At 36.8% G+C, this 21,183-nt stretch overlaps 1 protein-coding gene across 7 annotated transcripts in view; it reads left to right on the top strand.

Annotated features, from left to right (window-relative positions):
• Positions 1-21,183, top strand: part of ATG4C (autophagy related 4C cysteine peptidase) — a 90,699-nt gene that overhangs the window by 15,445 nt on the left and 54,071 nt on the right. For 5 of the 7 annotated variants that reach the window (XR_004477919.2, XR_007473720.1, XM_033408972.2 and 2 more), the window contains exons 2-3: positions 9,914-10,052; positions 16,194-16,277. Coding sequence is in view for 5 of the 7 variants with exons in the window: in XM_033408972.2 (XP_033264863.1) it covers positions 9,977-10,052; positions 16,194-16,277 (160 nt within the window). In the remaining 2 variants the exon portion in view is untranslated. Of the gene's footprint in view, positions 1-4,629; positions 5,168-9,307; positions 9,340-9,913; positions 10,053-16,193; positions 16,278-21,183 lie in introns of those variants that run through there. The other 2 variants (XM_033408971.2, XM_049702670.1) reach the window with 2 other exon arrangements.

Below are 21,183 nucleotides of genomic sequence, written 5' to 3'. Positions count from 1 at the left end.
AAACCTGATTTTTTTCCCCACTTGTGTGTTGGGCCAGATCCTGGGGAGGCTGGCTGAGGGGCCCAGGGTATCCTAGAGCTGGTGTTGGCTTGCTGGTTGGCAGGGCCAGGACCCAGTGTGTCCTGTGGGTGGTGTTTTTCTGCTGGTTGGTGGGCTGTGTCCTGACATGACAGGCTGTGGGGCTATGGTGGTCCTGGGTCTGGTGTCTGCCCTCTGATGGGTGGGTCCGTAGCCCATGGGGTTCTGGTGCTGTTGCCCACCCACTAGTGTCTGAGGTCCTGGGGCTAGTGCCAGCCCACTGGTTGGTAGAGCTGAATCCTGGAATCTCTGGCTGTAGAGCCTGGGGATTATAGAGCTGGTAGCAACCTGTTGGTGTGGGGGGGCAGGGCGAGGCCCAGGTAGTCCTGGGGCTAATGCCTGCTCATTGGTGGGTGAAACTGGGTCTCAGGGTCTTTGGTTGTAGGGCCCTGGGGGTCCTGGAGTTGCGGTGTTGGTACACTCGTGGGTAAGGCCTGGGCCCAGGGAGTTCTGGGGCTGGTGACTGCCCACTGGTGGGTGGGGCCAGGCCCTGGGTTCTCTGGCTGCAAGGCCTGGCAGTTCCGAGGTTAGTGCTGGTGCACTGGTATGTGGGGCCAGGTCCTGGGCCCTCTTCTATACAGCGCAGGTCCTGTGGCAGCTGTGGGCTCGGGGGAGGGGGGTCTTAAGGTAGCTGGCCTGCTGGTGTGTGAGCCTGTGTCTCTGCCTGGCTAGTTGCATGGCTTTAGGAATCCCATTACAGGTGGTGACATGCTGGTGGGAGGGGCTTGGTTCCAGAGATAATAAGCGAAAGGGAGGAGTCCAAACTGGTACTTGACAGCACTGGGGTCCTCGCGGTAGAACAAGCTCCCCAAAATGGCTGCTGCCAGTGTGTATGTCCCCAGGGTGAGCTCCACTTGCCTCCTGCCTCTCTGCCAAGACCAGCAGGTAGGTCTGACCCAGACTCCTTTGAAATTACTGCTTTTGCTCTGGATCCCAGAGAGTGTGAGGTTTTGAGTACGTCCTTTAAGAGTGGAGTCTCTATTTTGCACAGTCCTCTTCCTTTCCCGAAAGTAAGCCCCACTGGTTTTCCAAGCCAGATCTTTTTGGGGGCTTGTTTTCCTGGTGCAGGACCCCTGGGCTGGGGACCCCAGTGTGGGGCTTGGACCCCCTTGCTCCTTGGGGAGAAACCTCTACAACTGTAATTATCATTTTGTTCGTGAGTCGCCCACCTTGGGGAATGGGTCTTTATTAAGTCTCTGCCCCTCCTATCCGTCTTCTATGTTTACTTCTTTATACCTTTAGTTGTAGAAGATCTTTTCTGTTGGTCTTCCGGTCTATAATCAATAGTTGCTCTGTAAATATTTGTAATTTTGGTATGCCTGTGGGAGGAGGTGAGCTCAGCGTCTTCCTACTCCGCCAAAGAGGCCACCCAGATGCATCCTCTATGCATCGCTGAATTTGATTTACTAATATTTAGTTGAGGATTTTGCAGCTATGTTGATGAGAAATACTGGTCAGTAGTTTTCTTTTCTTGTAATGTCTTTGGTTTTGGTATTAGGGTAATGCTGACTTCATAGAATGAGTTTGGAAGTATTCCCTCTGCTTCTATCTTCTGGAAGAAATTGTAGAGAATGGACATAACTTCTTTCTTAAATGTATGGTGCAACTCAGTGACGCCATCTGGGCTTGATGCTTTGTGTTTTAAAGGTTATGAATTATTGATTCACTTTTAAAAATAGATACAGCCCTATTCAGATTGTCTGTCTTCTTGTGTGACTTTTGGCAGACTATCTTTCAAGGATTTGGTCCATTTCACCTGGGTTATCAAATTTGTGAGCATAGAGTTGTTCATAATATTTCTTATTGTTATTTTAATTTCCATGGGAGCTGTGCTGATGCCTTCTCTCTCATTTCTGGTATTAGTAATTTGCGTCTTCTCTCTTTTTTCTTAGTTAGCCTGGCTAGAAGCTTATAGGTTTTATTGATCTTTTCAAAGAAGCAGCTTTTGGTTTCATTGATTGGTTTCATTCAATCTCTATTGATTTTTTTTTTCTGCCCTAATTTTTATTATTTCCTTTTTTCTGCTTACTTTAGATTTAATTTGCTCTTATTTTTCTGGTTTTCTAAGGTGGAAGCTTATGTTATTAATTTTATATTTCTTTTCTAATATATGCATTCAGTGCTATAAATTTCCCTGTAGCCATGCGTTTGTTGCATCCCACAAATTTTGATACTACTTTTTCATTTTCATTTAATTCAAAATACTTTTCAATTTCCCTTCTTTGACCCATGAGATTTGAGATTTCTTCTTTGACCCATGAGAGGTATGTTGTTTAAGCTCCAAGTATTTTGGGATTTTTAGGCTATCTTTTCATTTTTGATTTCCAGTTCAACTCCACCATGGTAAGAGCAAACATTGTATGATTTTGATCCTTTTAAATTTGTTAAGGGGTGTTTTATGGCCCAGAATGTGGTCTGTTTTGGTGAATATTCTGTGTGAACCTGAGAAGAATGTGTAATCTGCTGTTGTTAGGTGATGTAGTCTGTAGCTGTCTAGTCTGTAGCTGTTTCCCTCCCCCCACCCCCCCACAGAGGCCCCTTGGAGGGATAGTCTGTAGTTGTTGATTGATGCTGCTTTTGAGCTCAATTATGTCATTACTGATTTTCTGCCTGCTGAATGTGTCCATTTCTGATAGAGAGGTGTTAAAGTCTCCAATTATAACAGTGGATTATTCTATTTCTTCTTACAGTTTTGCCTCACATATTTTGATGCTCTCTGGATATCTTTTTTTAAAACTTTTTATGGATATCTCTTTATTGTGATAAATATAGGTCATAATATGTATCATCAACAGATATTTGTGTCTGCTAGCACTCCTGTGTGCTAGGTGTGAGGATATAGTAGTGAACAAGACACATTCTCTGCCCTCAAGGAGTTTATTATCTGAGAAATAATTTTGTAAAATGTTGTTACCTCAGGCTTGCCAATATCTCTTGTGAATATGAAAAATATATTAAATTCCTTTAATGTGCATTACTTTGATCTAGTAAGGTTGAAAATATTTTCATATGTTTATTGGTCCTTTCAGAATGCTTGTCTTTTTTTTTCCTTTTTTTGTGATTGATTTTTAAGAGCTCTTTATATATTATGGACATTAAAGCTTTGTCTATGCAATATGAATTGGATTTTTTTCTTAATTTATGAATTGCAAGTCAACCTTGTTAATGCTTTCTTTTTTTTCTTCCTGTACAGAAGTTTTCTTTTTTATGTGATTACATTTTCCTTTCTGATTTCTAGTATTGCATACCATGCTTAGAAAGGTCTTTTCTACAAGACTGTTAAAAATATTTAAATCAATACTTCCCTGCAGTATGTGCAAACATGCCATGTGCTTGCATTTGCATTTAATTCTGTGATCAGTCTAGAATTCATAATGTGTGAGGTAGCTTTATTTTTAAACTGGCTAGCTTATTATTCCAGTACTATTTACTAAATCAGCTATCTTTTCTCACTGATGTGAAATATCTCTTGTATCAGTCACTAAATTCTCAAATATATTTGGATTTATTTCTGTACTCCCTGTTATGTTTTACTCAGTGTCATCCTTTGCTAATAAGATCAATAAATTTAAGTATTAACTTAATTACTGTAGTTTTATAATGTGTTTTAATATGCAGTAAGGAAAATCCTTTCCTCATTAGGAATTTTTGGTTCCTTTTTAAAGTGTTTTAGTTTATAGTACTTTCTGATATGGTTTGAGGGATCACCTTTCAAAATCATCTCTGCTCTAAAAAGTTAGGATTTTTAGAAACAGCCATTTAAATTTTTGTTATGGAAATAAAGTGGGTTTCTGTCTTTATAGAAGATTAGAATTCAATTTTAGTTATATGGAAAGTAACTATACTGAATTGTTAAACTAATAACAGCTTAGTTAATTTGACCTTATGATAATAATTTTATTCTTTTCATGTACTCTATATAACAATGACAATAAATGAATTCTTATAAAATAGTTGAGATGTTCCAAAAACATTTCAAATGTTTCAAGTTTGGGGTAAATTACTCTGAGTAAATAGTCTATAAGTAGCAGGAGTTTGAAGTAAAAATAACAGTAAAAGAATAATTTAACAATTTATTCCACTCTGAGTTCCTTGAGGTTAGTATATTTGTCTCATTAATATCTGTCACAACATCTTACCTTGGTTATTTATTTATTTATTTATTTATTTAGGAGTCTTTATCTAATATACAGACTTTCCCCATAGAAAATGTCTCATTTTGTCTTCATTTTCCCCCAGCACACTTGAAAGGCATTTTGACTTTCACACTGTTGCTAGGGACTGTCCAGAGTGTTCCTGGTAGCTGGTATTGGGAACCCTTTGAACCACGGTCCTCCCTGTGGCCTACTTTCTTTCTGACTTAGAAAGAAAATACATGCATGTACATTCTCTTATTTTTATTTTTTAATTTATTCATTTTTATTGAAGTATAGTTGATTTACAATGTTGTGTTATTTCAAGTTTACAGCAAAGTGATTCAGTTATACATACATACATAGGTCTATTTTTTCAGATTCTTTTCTCTTATAGGTTATTGCAAAATATTGAGTATAGTTCTCTGTGCTATATAGTAGGTCCTTGTTGGTTATTTTTTATAGAGTGGTGTGTATATGTTAATCCCAAACTCCTAATTTATCCCTCCCCTGCCCCTTTCCTCTTTGGTAACCATAAGTTTGTTTTCTTTGTATGTGGGTCTGTTTCTGTTCTTTCTTTTTTTTTTTTTTTAATAAATTTATTTATTTTTGGTTGTGTTGGGTGTTCGTTGCTGCCTGCAGGCTTTCTCTAGTTGTGGCGAGCGGGGGCTACTCTTGGTTGCAGTGCATGGGCTTCTAATTGTGGTGGCTTCTCTTGTTGCAGAGCACAGGCTCTAGGTGCGCAGGCTTCAGTAGTTGTGGCACGTGGGCTCAGTAGTTGTGGCTCACGGGCTTAGTAGTTGTGGCACACAGGCTCAGTAGTTGTGGTGCACGGGCTTAGTTGCTCCACAGCATGTGGGATCTTCCTGGACCAGGGCTCGAACCCATGTCCCCTGAATTGGCAGGTGGATTCTTAACCACTGCACCACCAGGGAAGCCCTGTTTCTGTTCTTTATGTAAGTTCATTTGTATCATTTTTGTTTACATTGCACATATAAGCGATATCATATGATGTTTGTCTTGCTTCACTTCATATGATAATCTCTAGGTCCATCTATGTTGCTGCAAATGGCATTATTTCATTCTTTTTTATGGCTGAGTAATATTCCATTGTATATATGTATCACATCTTTATCCATTTATCTGTTGATGGACATTTAGGTTGCTTCCATGTCTTGGCTATTGTAAATAGTGCTGCACTGAACATTAGGGTGAATGTATCTTTCGAATTAGTTTTGTCCCTATATATGCCCAGGAGTGGTATTGCAGAATCATATGGTAGTTCTATTTTTGGTTTTTTAAAGAACCTCCAGTCTCTTCAGTAAGTGGTGCTGGGAAAACTGGACAGCTACATGTAAAAGAATGAAATTAGAACACTCTCTAACACCACACACAAAAATAAACTCAAAATGGATTAAAGACCTAAATGTAAGACCAGATGCTATAAAACTTCTAGAGGAAAACACAGGCAGAGGGACTTCCCTGGTGGCACAGCTGTTAAGAATCTGCCTGCCAATGCAGGGGACACAGGTTTGATCTTTCCAGGTCTGGGAAGATCCCAAATGCCGTGGAGCAACTAAACCCATGTGCCACAACTACCGAGCCTGCGCTCTAGGGCCTGTAAGGCACAACTACTGAGCCCGCGTGCCACAACTACTGAAGTCTGCACGCTCTAGGGCCTGCGTGCTGCAACTACTGAAACCCGTGTGCCTAGAGCCCATGTTCTGCACAAGAGAAGCCACTACGATGAGATGTCCGTGCACCACAAGGAAGAGTAGCCCCCACTTGCCACAACTAGAGAAAGCCCACGTGCAGCAACAAAAACCCAATGCAGCCAAAAAATAAAATAAAACAAAACAAAACAAAAAAACCCCCAAAACATAGGCAGAACACTTTTTGACATAAATCGCAATATCTTTTTGGATTTGTCTCCTAGAGTAATGGAGATAAAAACAAAAAGAAACAAATGGGATCTAATTAAATCAAAGTATATGCACAGCAAAGGAAACCATAAACAAAATGAAAAAACAACCTACAGATTGGGGGAAAATATTTGCAAATTATGTGACTGACAAGGGATTAATCTCTAAAATATACAAATAGCTCATACAGCTCAATATTAAAAAAAACAAATAACCCAATCAAAAAATGGGCAGAAAACCTAAATAGATATTTCTGTAAAGAAGACATACAGATAGCCAAAAGGCACATGAAAAGATGTTTGACATTGCTAATTATTAGAGAAATGCAAATCAAAACTGCGAGGTATCACATCGCACTGGTTAGAACGGCCATCGTCCAAAAGTCTACAAACATTAAACGCTGGAGAGGGTGTGGAGAAGAATGGACCCTCCTGCACTGTTGGTGGGAATACAAATTGGTGCAGCCACATGGAGAACAGTATGGAAGTTCCTTACATTCTCTTATTTTAAACATTTTGTATTTAGAAGATTAATGGTTGGTGGCTTTTTAAAAATAAACTTTATATATGTTTTCTAATATTCATTCATTTGGCTGTGCTTCATCTTAGTTGTGGCACATGGGATCTTCGTTGTGGCATTCGGGATCTTTTTAGTTGTGGCATGTGGGATCTTTAGTTGCGTCATGTGGGCTCTTAGTTGCAGCATGCGGGATCTAGTTCCCTGACCAGGGATAGAACCAGGGCCCCCTGCATTGGGAGCTCGGAGTCTTAACCACTGGACCACCAGGGAAGTCCCTAAAAATAAACTTTTTAAATTCTAAAAATTACGTGTGTTCTTTGTATAAGATTTGGAAAAGGTGAGCAATAGTGATAAAAAAAAATAGCCATACGCAATTTGTCAGGGAAACTATTGTTAGCAACTTGGTATACTTTTTTTCACTCCTTCACCTCCCCCTCAGCCCCCAGATAGTATTGTGTGATACATAAAGTTTTAGATTTTGCATAGTGTTTCCCCATTTTCACAGACTCTTTGTAAGCATTTTTAATGGATATATAACCCATCATGTGGATGCACTATATATAATCACACATTTTATAAACTTTTCTCCTTCTCGCTTTTCCAAATTTTGTTAAATAATGCACTTTTGGGAGGAAATTTTTTTCTTTATTCTAGTTGTCAGTTAAAGAATTCTAATTACAGCAGGTAAGACTACTGCTTATTTTGCATAATTTATCAGTTCACTGATTCATTTAATAAACATTTTGAGAAACAATTGTGTGCCAGGCAGAACTTAAGGACATTTGAAAAGTTTACTGTCTGGTGTAAGAGGCAGGTAAGAAGCAAGTTATTACAATACAGTGTGATGAGTGCTGTGATAGAGGAAGACATAGGCTCCTAAGGAGCTAAGAAGAGGGGCTTCTGTCTTAGTTTGAGGTTGGGAGGGGGGTAAAAATTGTACTAATCTCACCAGAGGAGGAGAAACTTAAGCTGGGTCTTAGGGACTCATGATAATAAGACAGTCAAAAAGTGAGGGTGAGCAGGAAGGCATTGTAGGTGGAGGGAAGAGCACATCCAAAGGCATGGAGGTATTAGCATGTCAAGTTTAGGAAGCTTTAATATTAATATTAAAAATGGCTTTAGTATATAGTGCATGTGAGGGAGTGGCAAGAGAGAAAGCTGAGTAAGTGGGCAGATGTAATTTCATGAAGGGCTTTGAATATCATCCTCAAGGCTGGGGTGCCATCATGGATGAGGCAGAATCCTTGAGAAACATGTTTATAGCTCTAACTCTTCATTTGTATATCAACAATTCTCAAATTAATAGCTCTCACCCAAACCTCACCTTTGAGCTCCAGAGCTATATATCCAACTGCCTTGTTGGCCTCTCTAGAATGTCTAGAATGTAAGCGTCATGAAAGCAAGTATTTTACTTCCTTTGCCCTAAGCTATATCTGCACTACCTAGAACAGTGCCTGGCAATAATTTATCGAGTGATTAAATAAAAATGAGTGATTCCCTACTATATCTCAGAGCCATCTCAAACTCCACATAAATCCAATTCATGATCTTCTCCCTCTAACCAGCCCTTCTCCTAATGTTCCCTATTTTTTAAAATAATTTTTTAAAAAATTTTATTTAGTTTTGGCTGTGTTGGGTCTTCTTTGCTGCACACGGGCTTTCTCTAGTTGTGGTGGGTGGGGGCTATTGTTCGTTGCAGTGTGCAGGCTTCTCATTGCCATGGCTTCTCTTGTTGTGGAGCACAGGCTCTAGGTGCGTGGGCTTCAGTAGTTGTGGCACATGGGCTCAGTAGTTGTGGCTTCTGGGCTCTAGAGTGCAGGCTCAGTAGTTGTGGTGCATGGGCTTAGTTGCTCCGCGGCATGTGGGATCTTCCTGGACCAGGGATTGAACCGTGTCCCCGGCTTTGGCAGGCGGATTCTTAACCACTGAGCCACCAGGGAAGTCCCCCTAATTTAATGTTCCCTATTTAAGTGATTGGCACCAACTATTTAATTTCACAAGCCAGAAACCTGGGTGTATCTTTGACATATTCCTCTTTCTCACCTTTCACATCCATTTTCTCACCGAGACCTAATGATTTCTTGACGTTTCTTCATATGTCCATTTCTCTCCATCTCCACTGCTCTAGTCCAAGCTACCATCTCTCTCCTCATCCTATACAATAGTAGTAAACTTTCACCCTTTACTCTTGTCCCTTTTCAATCTGTTCTCTGTGTTGGAGTCAAAAAAACCAAACAAACCCACAGAATCTGATTCTGATATTCCTGTTTGGAACCAGTTGCCCTTTGGATAAAGAACAAAACCCTTAACATGGTCTACAAGGCCCTGTGTGCTCTGGCCACTGGCTAACCCAATAGCCACATCTCATGCCACTTTTTTGGATTCTGTTCTTAGTTGCATTGGCTTTTTAAATTCTTCCAGTGGACCATGCTTTCATCTGTCACAGTTATAATGTATAATTAGTAGCTTCTAATACATATTATAAAATGGAATGCCTATTGTCAGAGAAACAAATGTATCAATACCTTTGAGTTGATATTTATAACCCTGAAAGGATAATGTTCTGTGTAGCATTCTTTTCTTGAAAAGAAAACTGTCTGTGAATTATTTCAAATAAGCTCAAACATTTTCAGTTATAATTTGTTCGTCTTTCAGATTACATATCACGTATCTCAATTTTCCCTCAAGTAAGTTAAATACTTATAAGCTACATTTATTATTTTAAAGTAAGAAAACATTGTCTTGTAAATTTAAGCCATTTGATTTTTTAAAAAGTGCTGCAGTAGGAAGCAAGGATGTATTGGAAATATAGGAAATGCCTTAATTAAAAAAAAAACTAGGTTTTATATGAAAGTAGTGACTTAATCAATATAAGTGGAAGCCTCCATTCTGAAGATAGTTGCCACTTCTTATATGATTTCAAATCACACTCTCTGATTACAAATGAAACAAGTCTTGAATAGTCTCACCAAAACTGACTTGTGTTACTAAGTTATTGTTCTTAATTGTGAGTGTCTGGGGGAGTTTATTGTTTGGTTTTGTGTGATAATTTTTATTGTATATAAAATATACAACAATAAAATATATTTTGTAATTAAAATATTTATAGAATATATTGTATTCTGTTCTGTAAAATGAAAAATTGGTTTGCTCATTTCCAATTCAAGTTGTATTTAATCACTTAAGTAACTTTAGCAGATAGTGCACCATATAATACGTACTCATTACTTATTTTTCTTTAACTTCTTTTCTTTATGTCAGAACAAAAGTCTAAACTTACAGAAGAATGCAATCAAGTGATGGCTTTTTCTTTAGAATCTGAATATGGAGGCCACAGGAACAGATGAAGTTGACAAGCTGAAAACTAAATTTATATCTGCTTGGAACAACATGAAATATAGTAAGTATCAAGATTTGAAAACTGTATAAATCCAAAGAAATATTTGAAAACATGTATTATCTCCTGTATTAAGTCACTGACAATTGTTGAGATTCTCTTTGAATGAAATATTTCTGTAAGGAATGTAGATAAGAATACTACCTGAAGAAAGAGCCAAATACCATCATAAACATTACTTAAAAACTCAGGCATATCATGTGGTCCTTTAAAAAAGAAAATTCCAAAGAAGATAGAATTTATTCAGGTGATGATAATACCTCAGGTTTTCAGACTCAGCATCAGGCAACCTCATGTATGAACCAGGAAGCAAGCAAAATAGACCTCTGAACACACAAAGCAGACCATTTAAAGTTCACATGCTGATGCGTATGACTTTCTTCTAGGAACACACTCAGATCCTTATTTCTATAACTTAGTTACTCTTGATTTGCATACAAATCCAATAAGGATCATATGGTGGTTTTGAAGCCCACTTAAGACTAGAAACAAATTGGAGATGAAAAATCCTTCAAAGATGGAGAAATACTCAGCAGAACCAGTTTCAACCGGAAGAAGTTCATATCCATAAGATAGGAATGATAAAATTTAGTAAAACCCCTTAACAGTGCAAGTAAAACACAATTCAAGTAAAACACAATTGGCTGTTGGTTTCTGGTTCACTGGAAGTCATGGCCAGCTAGCTATTTAGGCAGTTAAAACTTGATAATAACTTGACATTGTATTTTGAAGATTATAGACATTAATTTTTTGAAAAATTGAGATTTAAATCATATACTAGTAAAATTCACCTTTTTAAAGTGTATGATTCAGTGGTTTTTAGTACACTCACAGGAATGTACAACCATCATCACTATCTAATTCCAGAACATTTTCATCACCCCCAAAGGCTACCTTGTACCCATTAGCAACTACTCCCTATTCCTCCCCACCTCTCTCCAATCCCTGGCATCCACCAGTCTACTTTTTGCCTCTCTGGATTTGCCTATTCTGGACATTTCATATAAATGGTATCATATAACTTGTGGCCTTTTGTTTTTGACTCCTTTCACTTGACATAACGTTTTGAAAGTTAATTCATGTTGTAGCATGTATATATCAGTACTTCATTCTCTTGTACGGCTGAATAATATTTCATTGTATGGATATATCACATTTTCTTTACCCACTCGTTAGTTGATAGATGTTTGGGTGGTTTCCACTTTTTGGCTATATGAATAATGCTGCTATGAATATTGTATACAAGTTTTTGTGTAAACATATGTTTTCAGTTCTCTTGGGTATATACCTAGGAGTAGAATTGCTGGATCATATGTTTACCCTAAGTTTAACTTTTTAAGGAACTACCAAACTGTTTTCCAAACTGTTTGCACCATTATACATTCCTACCAGAAATGTTTGAGGGTTTGAATTTCTCCACATCGTCAGCAATACTTGTTAATATCTATCTTTTTAATTAGACCCATTCTAGTGAATGTGAAGTATCTCACTGTGAGTTTGATTTGCATTTCCCTGATGAACATATGAAGTTAATCTTCTTTTTATGTATTTGTTAGCAATTTGTATATATTCTTTCAAGAAATGTCCATTCAAATCTTTTGCATGTTTTAAAATTGGGTTGTCTTTTTATTATTGAGTTGTAAGAGTTCTTTATATATTCTAGATAAAAATCCCTCAGCAGATACATGATTTGCAAATATTTTCTCCCATTCTTGGATTGTCTTTTCACTTTCTTCATAGTGTCCATTGAAGCATAAAACTTTTACTTTTTGATGAGGTCCAGTTTACCTATTTTTTTTCCCTTTGTTGCTTGTGCTTTTGATGTTGTATTTACGAAACTGTTGCTTAAATCAAGGTCATGAAGATTTGCACCTATTCTTTAAAGAGTTTTTATCTTTTTAGCTCTTATATTTAGGTCTTTGATCCATTTCAGGTTAATTTTTGCATATGATGTGAGGTAGAGGTTCCACGTTATTCTTTGTAAGTGGCTATCTGGTCTCAGCACCATTTGTTTAAAAGAATATTCTTTCTCCATTGACTGGTCTTGCCACACTTATCTAAAATCAGTTGACCATAGATGTAAGGGTTGATTTCTGGACTCTCAATTCTATTCCATTAATCTGTATGTTTGTTCTTATGCTAGTAGAACATTCTCTTGATTACTTTAGCTGTTTGTAAAATTTGAAATTGGAAAGTATGATTCCTCCAACTTTGTTCTTCTTTTCCAAGATTGTTTGACTGTTCTGGATTCCATGCATTTTCCATATGAATTTTTGATCCTCTTATCAATTTCTGCAAGAAATCCAGCTGGGATTTTTATATAGATTTTAGTGAAATCTGTAGATCAATTTTCAGAGTATTGGCATATTAACAGAGTATTGCCATATTAAGTCTTCCAATCCATGGACATGGGATGTCTTTCCATTTATTTAGGTCTTTAATTTCTTTCAATGATGTTTTGTAGTTTTCTGTGTGCAAGTCTTGGCACTTCTTTTGTTAAAGTTATTCCTAAGTATTTTATTCTTTTCAATGCTATTTTAAAATGAATTTTCTTCATTTCATTTAGACTCTTCATTGCTAGTATATAGAAATACAATTGATTTTTGTGATTTGATCTTGTATCTTGTAAACTTGATAATCTCTTTTATTCTAATAATTTTTTTGGATTCTTTAGGATTTTCTGTGTGTAAATCATGTCATCTGCAAACAGAGGCTTGTGTTCTTTTTCAACCATTTAATCTGATGGATAGGTTATGTGAAGATTTCATTTATAAGGTCTGAACATTGTCATACAGGTACTCAACACATTTCAGGAGTGACCTAGGAATTGTTATTTAACCTATTATTTACATATGTGTAGCTTTCCCTATCTAGATATTTAAGTGGACATCATAAGATTATGGTAATCCCTAATCTCTGAAGAACAGATTGTTCAGGGTAACTACATGTTCTAGATAGTTTTAAGTTATAGAGTAGTATTTTAGTTTTATTTTTATTGGTGAAAATTGTTCTAAAATGTTGAATGTATTTTCATTGTTTAGAGTTTGTGTAGTATGGATGGTTTAAGAAGGATCAAAATCGATTGAGCACCTACTAGTATGTTGTACTTTATGTACCTTCTCATTTAAATTTCATCTTTCTGAGTTAGATATCTTTCTGAGATTTAAATCTAATATGTTTCTAAGGTATTCTTTTTTTGCAAATTAGAAAACTGAGATTAGGTGACATATTCAAGGTCATATATCTAGGTAAGTCTTGAAACTTGTATTCAAACCCAGCCTCCCTTGCTCCCTATTCTTGCTGTTCTCTGAATACACTGAACATAATTTAGGAATACTTTTTATCAATGTCAATATTATTATATAAAGATGGAACTAGAAATGGCATAGCACTTAACAAAACTGGACCTTACTTTCTTTTCAAAAATGTTTCATTTTTGCTTCCCCCCCCACATTTACATGTCTTTATGAGGTATGTAAACTTGATTTCCTTTTTAAAATATTAAGAAGTAAATCATCCTTCTGGGTGTTTCTGTTCCTCCAGAAAATCATTATTATCTCTACTATTTCTATGCTCTTTTGCTTGTTTGCATCTTTTAAAGCCTGACTTGTGATTTTCAGATTGCTAACTTAATGGACTATCGGTTTTTTGGTAACATTTTGTTTATGGTAGCTAGGCTCCAAAGACGGTCCTCAGTGAATCACATCTTGTGTTGTCTCTTTTCTCATATGAATCTGGGCTGGCTTGTGTCTCATATCAACCAATAGAATGAGTTAGAAATGAAGCTATGTCAATTCTAGCCTAGCCATTAAGAGACAACTTCTGCCTGCTGTGTGCACTATAACTCATTGCTCGTGTAAAATGTAGATCGTTGTAGAGCCTCAGGCTCTGACTTGTCAGATTCACCTTTCTTTTCTTTCGGAAGGACTGGTGACTGGTAAGAGGGTATACAGGTAGAGGGTAAAGCATAGGGAGAAAGAGAGAAGTTCCTCCTTAAAGGTTTTTTGTTTGTTAGTTTTTGAGGTTGTTTTTATGAAGTTCTTAGGATTTGCTTTGGAAATACTGCCTTTTGGGGAGAGGGGATTGTTATCATTTTGGGGATTAGAATCATTCTCGTATGGTACTAAAAATACTCCTATGGTACTAATAATACTCCTATGAAACAATGTCTGTAAAGCACCTAGCTTAGTTCCTAGTGTAAAATAGATGGTAAGTAAAGACTATTTTCCCATTGGAGTTGAGAGAAGAGAATGAGAGATAGGTGGGAAAAGGAAAAGATGTCTTAGAAGTGTGTGTTTGAGTCAGAAGAAGAAGATTTAAGTGGATTTAAATGGGCTGATATTGGGGAGGATATTTTTGTTATGGAATAGTATGAACCAAATAGTAAAGCCCACTTTGAGTATAGATGAGAAGTAGTGGAAAAGATGGCTGTAAAGGTAATTTGTATCATATTGTGGAAAGTCTTTAGTATCACAGAGAAGTTCATTATAAATCTGTTAGGTAATGAATCATTGAGGATGGTTTTTGAGCAGACAAGTTACCTAATCAAAGCTGAGCCACAGGGAGATTAATTTGGCAGGGATATGTGGCATATGCTAGAGTGGGGAAAAACTGATTACAGATAAGCCATTTTGGGGGAGTATTGCAGTAATCCAAAGCCTGATTACTGTATTTGACTTTCCATTCTTTCTTTTTTTTTCGGCTGTGTTGCGTCTTCATTGTGGTGCTTGGGCTTCTCACTTGCAGTGGCTTCTCTTGGTGCGGAGCACGGGCTCTAGGCTTCAGTAGTTGCAGCATGCAGGCTCAGTAGTTGTGGCACGCGAGCCCTAGAGCATGCGGGCTTCAGTAGTTGTGGCATGTGGGCTCAGTAGTTGCAGTGCGCAGGCTCCAGGGTGCGCGGGCTTCAGTAGTTGTGGCACGCGGGCTCAGTTTTGTGGCTTGCGGGCTCTGGAGCACAGGCTCAGTAGTTGTGGTGCACATGCTTAGTTGCTGCACAGCATGTGGGATCTTCCTGGACCAGGGATCAAACTTGTGTCCCCTGCATTGGCAGGCAGATTCTTAACCACTGCAGTACCGGGGAAGTCCCTCCATTCTTTATTTTTCACTACCAAACTCAGATACTTGCATGATTTTTATTATAAATACATATTTTAATTTACTTGTTCTTTATGCTTATTTGTATTATAGTACTTAAGGGAGCACTTTCATAAAAATCACTCATTTAAAATTTTGTAACAACTCTGTTAAATATAAATGTTGGCCTGCTTAAGACTAGACCTAAGTCTCTTAACTCCCAATTTCAGATTCTTTTTATTTATATGTACTTGCATTTTAGGAGCTGCTTTTAAGTCTGCCATTAGCACTCAGAAATTTCATACACTTAGGAATATTCAGGAATGTAATGGACAAGTGCTTTTCTTAGGAAATTGAGAACTATTAATGGCATCGTAAAAAACCAAAAGGATAGTTCCTTTTAGATATAGACAGTTTAGTAGGAAGAAAATTGGAAGAATTAGAGTTTGCAACTAAGAGTTGAGGATTGGGGATTGGAAGGTGGAAAATTGAGATGAAAATGTCTGAAAGCTTTATACATCACTTTCAGAAATCCTCATTTGGCTGAAATGATGGGGTAAAAACAGATTTCCCTAGGAAACTTCAGAGATCCACTTTTATCATAAGCATTAGTGTACTGTGTGATCTTTTCCCTAAATTACTTCACTGGAATATTCAAATACTTTAAACCTTTAAAATATCTAAAATGGAAGAAGATATAAGAAATTGGTAAAATTTGTTGCCTTTGGGAAAAGAGGTTGGTGTCAGGGAAACTGGAGTAGAATTTGTACCTTTTAATTTTTATACCATAAGAACATTGTGATCTGTTTGAAAATAAATTAAAACTAAAATTTTTTCTCTGCCATGTTCTTTAAGTGGGCAGAATGTGGTTAAAATACTTTGCTTTATTTGAAAGTAGCATAAGTGGCCTGTATTTTCAGTTCATTGTCAAAATACTTTTGCTACACTTGTAAAAAATGCACATCCATAATTGAGAATTGGTGATTTGAAATTAAATAAAAGAAAATGCTGCTGAACTTTTAGTCTGAAATCCTTTAATTGCAAAACTGTTTTTCTCTTTTTCTCATTTAGGTTGGGTGTTGAAAACAAAGACATATTTTAGTAGAAATTCCCCTGTATTATTGCTTGGAAAGTGTTACCATTTTAAATATGAAGGTAAGTGCTAAATTTGTAATCCATTTAAAAATCTTTGTAGAAATTCATTGTGTAATTGTTTTCATTATTTTATTTCCAGATTAACCTACTTATGACATATTTCTTTTTGTTTTTTACTTCCAGTTATTTTTATTGTGGTAAAATACACATATCAAAATTTACCATCTTAGTCATTTTTAAGTGTACGGTTCAGTGGTATTAAATACATTCATAATGTTGTGCTACCATCATCACCATTCATCTGTAGAACTCTTCATCTTGTAACACTGAAATTCTGTACCCATTAAACAATAACTCCTCATTCCTCCCTTCCCTTCAGCCCCTGGCAACCGCCATTCTACTTTTTATGCCTATGTTTTGGAATATATCTTTTAAAAACCTGTATTTTATGTAACACATAAAATACTGCCATATGGTTTGGGTTTCTTGTGAATTCCTTGAAAATAAAGTTCATACCGTCATACACCATTTGTTATATCCCTCATAATTTTGGACTTACCATATGAGTGCTAAGTAAATATTATTTGAATCAATATCTTAATATTCTTTATCAAGTTCTCTGATGATAATTTTAAAGTATATGATAATAATTTAAAGTATCACGTTAGTTAACGTAAAAAATGGTAAGTTTTACAATTCTTAAGGATGCTCCAATTTCTGGAATTATTTACTGTATTTGATGTTTCTGAATTTTCATATATGTTCATCCTTTCTATAATTATCATATATTTTCTTTTAATAATTTATGTCCCCTATTGAGTGCCTACTATGTGTCAAGCATCATGCTAAACTCTTTGGGAAATGTCTTTAATTCTCACAACAAGCCTACAAGGTAGATTTAAGTGTCCCTATCCTATGTGTTTGAAAGCCAGAGTTTAGAGAAGTTAAATAATTTGTCCAAAATCACACAGGTATTAGATGACAGAGTTGAATTTTAAACCAAGACTATGTTTCATTTTAATACTGGCATTCTTTGTACTATATGTCTTTGCTTGGTATTTTGTATGTATGAGTGTGTGTGTTTTGTGTGTGTTTGTGTGTGTGTGAGAGAGAGGAGAGGGGAAGAATGTATGTGACAGTATGTGATTATCAAGGCTTGTATTCATTTTTTGGTTGATCTTTTTTGGTCACATCAGCAATTGTCTAAAGCCTAAATGGTTTGTAATAGTAACAGCTGACATTTATTGAGTATTTATAATATGCCAGACAGGATTTTTAAGTAGTTTACATGTATTAACTCATTGAGTCCTCACAGTATTCTTGAAAGATGAGTAGGAAGTTGATGGATAAAGAAGGCATGCATTTTAGGTAAATAGAATGGCATGATGAAAGCAATAGCACTGAGATGTTAGACAGTATATATAGGAAACAGAAGTGTCCAGTGTAACTATGGTGGGAGAGAATTATGAAAAGGATCAAATTATGGAGGAGCATCTTGAATGCTGTGCTGAAGAGTTAGGTCATTTGTTTACAGGCAGAGGAGAGTATGGGCTTTGGGATGAGACATATGTGGGTTTGAATTTTGGTTCTTTTTGCTGATTAGTTGTTATTTTTGGCAAGTTATGTAATTTCCCCAAGTATTAATGATACCTATTTCGTAGGCGTTTAGTGATATGCCTCGTACATGTAAGCATTCTAAATGATATTATTATTCATGATAAAAGGAATGTGAGAAAAAGTTATTAGAATTCTTTTTAAGGATAGCATTATATATTTTTTGGAAGAAATACTTTGAGCAGTAAATGGATTCTTGGGGGTCCTCAACTCAAGAGATGAAAAGTAAATGATATAGGAGATACAAATGAGACAAATAGAAGACTGTTTTGTTTTGGACTAAGAGTCGGGATACAGGGAAAGACAAGGGTATGGGGCTCGGGAGGGAGAAAGGAGAGCGAGCCAGAAAGATGGTTGGATTCTGCATGTCCACTGAGAAGTTTCCTTGATGTGCTCTGGTCTTCAGTAAAGTCAGGTAAGTTTATGAAATGCTTGGTGTAGGAAAAGTTCTTTTGGAAAGGGGGTGGATTTGGCATCTGGAATGAAAAAGGCATCTCATATCATTGTAGGAGTTAGAAGAGGGAGGGGAGGAACCAAGAGAGTTTAAGCTGTGTAGAATTAACAGAAATCTGGGGGGGCTAGCTTGAACTTCTACATGTCACAGAATTTTTGGTTCAAGCAAATTTTCTAAGTTATCAGAGAGATAGGGGGTGGTGTACCCAGTTTCTTAACTACAATGGTTATTATTATCCTAGGTTTTTGAACAACAAAATACCAGAATTCATTTAATTATTTTCAGTGATCATGTATTGAGAACATGCTAGCTAGGACATTGATCTTGCCCAGAAGGAGCATATGATAATCATAACTAAATACATGCTTTAGAAAAATAACTGATAGCAATGTAGAAGAACCATTGGAAGTCAGTTATCAAGCAAGATACGATGACTCTGATATAGGGCAGTGGAAATGGAGAGGATTGACTTGAGATATTTTAAGGTAGACACCATAGCATCTGACAAATGATTGGATTTGAGGTCATGAGAGAGAGAAGATAAAGAATACTTAAAGACTACTATCTTGGATTATAGGTAGTGTTAGTAACCAAATGTGATATACTAGAGGAAGCGTGGATTTTGCAGGGACATGTAGTGTTTGAAGTAGGCCGTTCAGAAGTAAACAGTCTGAATGAAGTAGGTGGTTTAGAATTGGTTGGCTAGTTATTTTCAGTTTCATTTGAGGCTAATGAATAAGGTCACATTGATGGAAAGTATAGGTGGATAATATTCATCTTTAAGGATCTACTGATGAAGAAGAATCAGTGAATGAAATTGAGAAGGAGTAGGCAATATATAGGACAAAACCCATGATAGTATTTTATCATAGAGACTGAAGGAAAGAGATTTTCAGGAGAAAAGTTGGGACAAAGTGCCTAATGCTCAAAAGAGGTTAAGCAGGAAAAAACCTGATTAGAGGCTGTAGGATTTGTCAATGAGAAATTGCTGATGACTTTTGAGAGATCAGTTTCACTGGAGTGGTAAGGATAGAAAAGTAAAAGCAGTAAAATTAACAGCAGCTCACCTGCATTTACTGAGTGTGGCTCTTTGTTATGCATGAAAGCCAAAGTGTATTCTATTTATTTGGCTATATTGGGTCTTCATTGCGATGCACGGGGTTTCTCGAGTTGCGACGAGCAGGGACTACTCTTTGTTGTGGTGTGCGGGCTTCTCATTGCGGTGGCTTCTCTTGTTGTGGTGCACAGGCTTCAGTAGTTGCAGCATGCAGGCTCAGTAGCTGTGGTATGCAGACCCTATCGCACACGGGCTTAAGTAGTTGCAGTGCGTGGGCTCAGTAGTTATGGCGCGTGAGCTCTAGGGCACGCGGGTTTCAGTAGTTGTGGCACGGCATTGTGGCTCGTGGGCTCTAGAGCACAGGCTCAGTAGTTGTGGCACATGGGCTTAGTTGCTCCGTGGCATGTGGGAACTTCCCAGACCAGGGATTGAACCTGTGTGCCCTGCATTAGCAGATGGATTCTTAACCACTGCGCCACCAGGGAATTCCCCAAAGCGTATTCTTTTAAAGATTTATTGGTTATGATATCAGGGTAGAGAAGAACTGCTTTTATAAAACATAAAAACACAGCCTATATAGGAAAATATTGATGTATTTGACCAAATAAAAATTTAAAAATCTGCATCATGAAAGACACCATAAAAAAGTTTAGAAACAAGACAGAGAGAGAAGATATTTGTATATGCTCTCTCATTCTCTTTTTCTCTCTCTCTGTATTGGTATATGTATGTGTGTTTGTGTGTGTGTATGTGTGCGTACATTGAAGATCTATCTGTCCATCTGTTATCTCTTCATCTATATCTTGGACAAAGGATTAGTCTCCAAAATAATATGAAACTACAAAATAATATGAAAAACATGGACAATTCAAAAAAAAATGAGCCAAGGAAATGAACAGGTGCTTTTAAAGTAGAAACTTGAGTGGCCAAACATAAGAAAATGTTCACCACAGTAATAAAGGGAGTGCAAATTAAAATGAGATACTGTTTCTTAGTTGTCAAATTTGCAAAAATTTTAAAGCTTCATGATATCAAATTTTAGCAAGGTTGTGAAGAAACAGGAACTCAAACACTGCCGATGGGAGGCAACTTGGTACAACCTCTTCATGAATTTGAAAGTACTTAGAAAAATTGATAATATATAAACTTAGTATCTAGCAATTCTACCTTTAAGTATTTACCCCAGAGAAGTTCTCTGTATATGTGTAGAACACTTGTACAAGGATGTTTATTGTAAATTTGTTGAAATAACAAAAAATTTTGGAAACAAGTATGTGCTACTAGTGGATTAGATGAATAAGGTTATTCATTCATTCCAAAAGTATTTATTAAGAGCCTGTTACGTGCCAGGCACTGGGGTTACTGCTGAAAGTATTGCAGGCACAGTACTTACACTCAAGGAGCTTACAGTCCAGTAGATGAGAGACATTAAACAAATAATTACAAAATTATTAATTTCATTATGATATTCATGATAAAACAGAAGTATAGGTTCTTATAAACAGAGACCAAATTAGAAAGGATGTGATTGGATCAAATAAGCAGAAAGTCCATTTCAAAATAGCTTAAAAGCAGTAAGGGTATTTATTATCATTCACAAGCGGAAGTCCTGACATAGGAATGGCTCTAGGTTGGTTAATCAGTGCCTGTGTGACATCATCAAGGACCCATGTTCTGTCCATCTTCCTACTCTGCTAATCTCAGCATATTGGTCTTATTTTCATCTACCTCTCCTATAGTAACAAGTGCCTATCTTAGTACCATGATAAGACATATTGCAGATATGGCAGAATCCAGTGGAAGAAGGACTTTTTCTTCTTTGTTTTCTTTATTATGAATAT

The sequence above is a fragment of the Orcinus orca genome, chromosome 1, assembly GCF_937001465.1.
Source record: "Orcinus orca chromosome 1, mOrcOrc1.1, whole genome shotgun sequence".
NCBI lineage: Eukaryota > Metazoa > Chordata > Mammalia > Artiodactyla > Delphinidae > Orcinus > Orcinus orca.
Note: the sequence above shows the minus strand (reverse complement) of the source record. Positions and strands in the feature narration are given on the sequence as shown.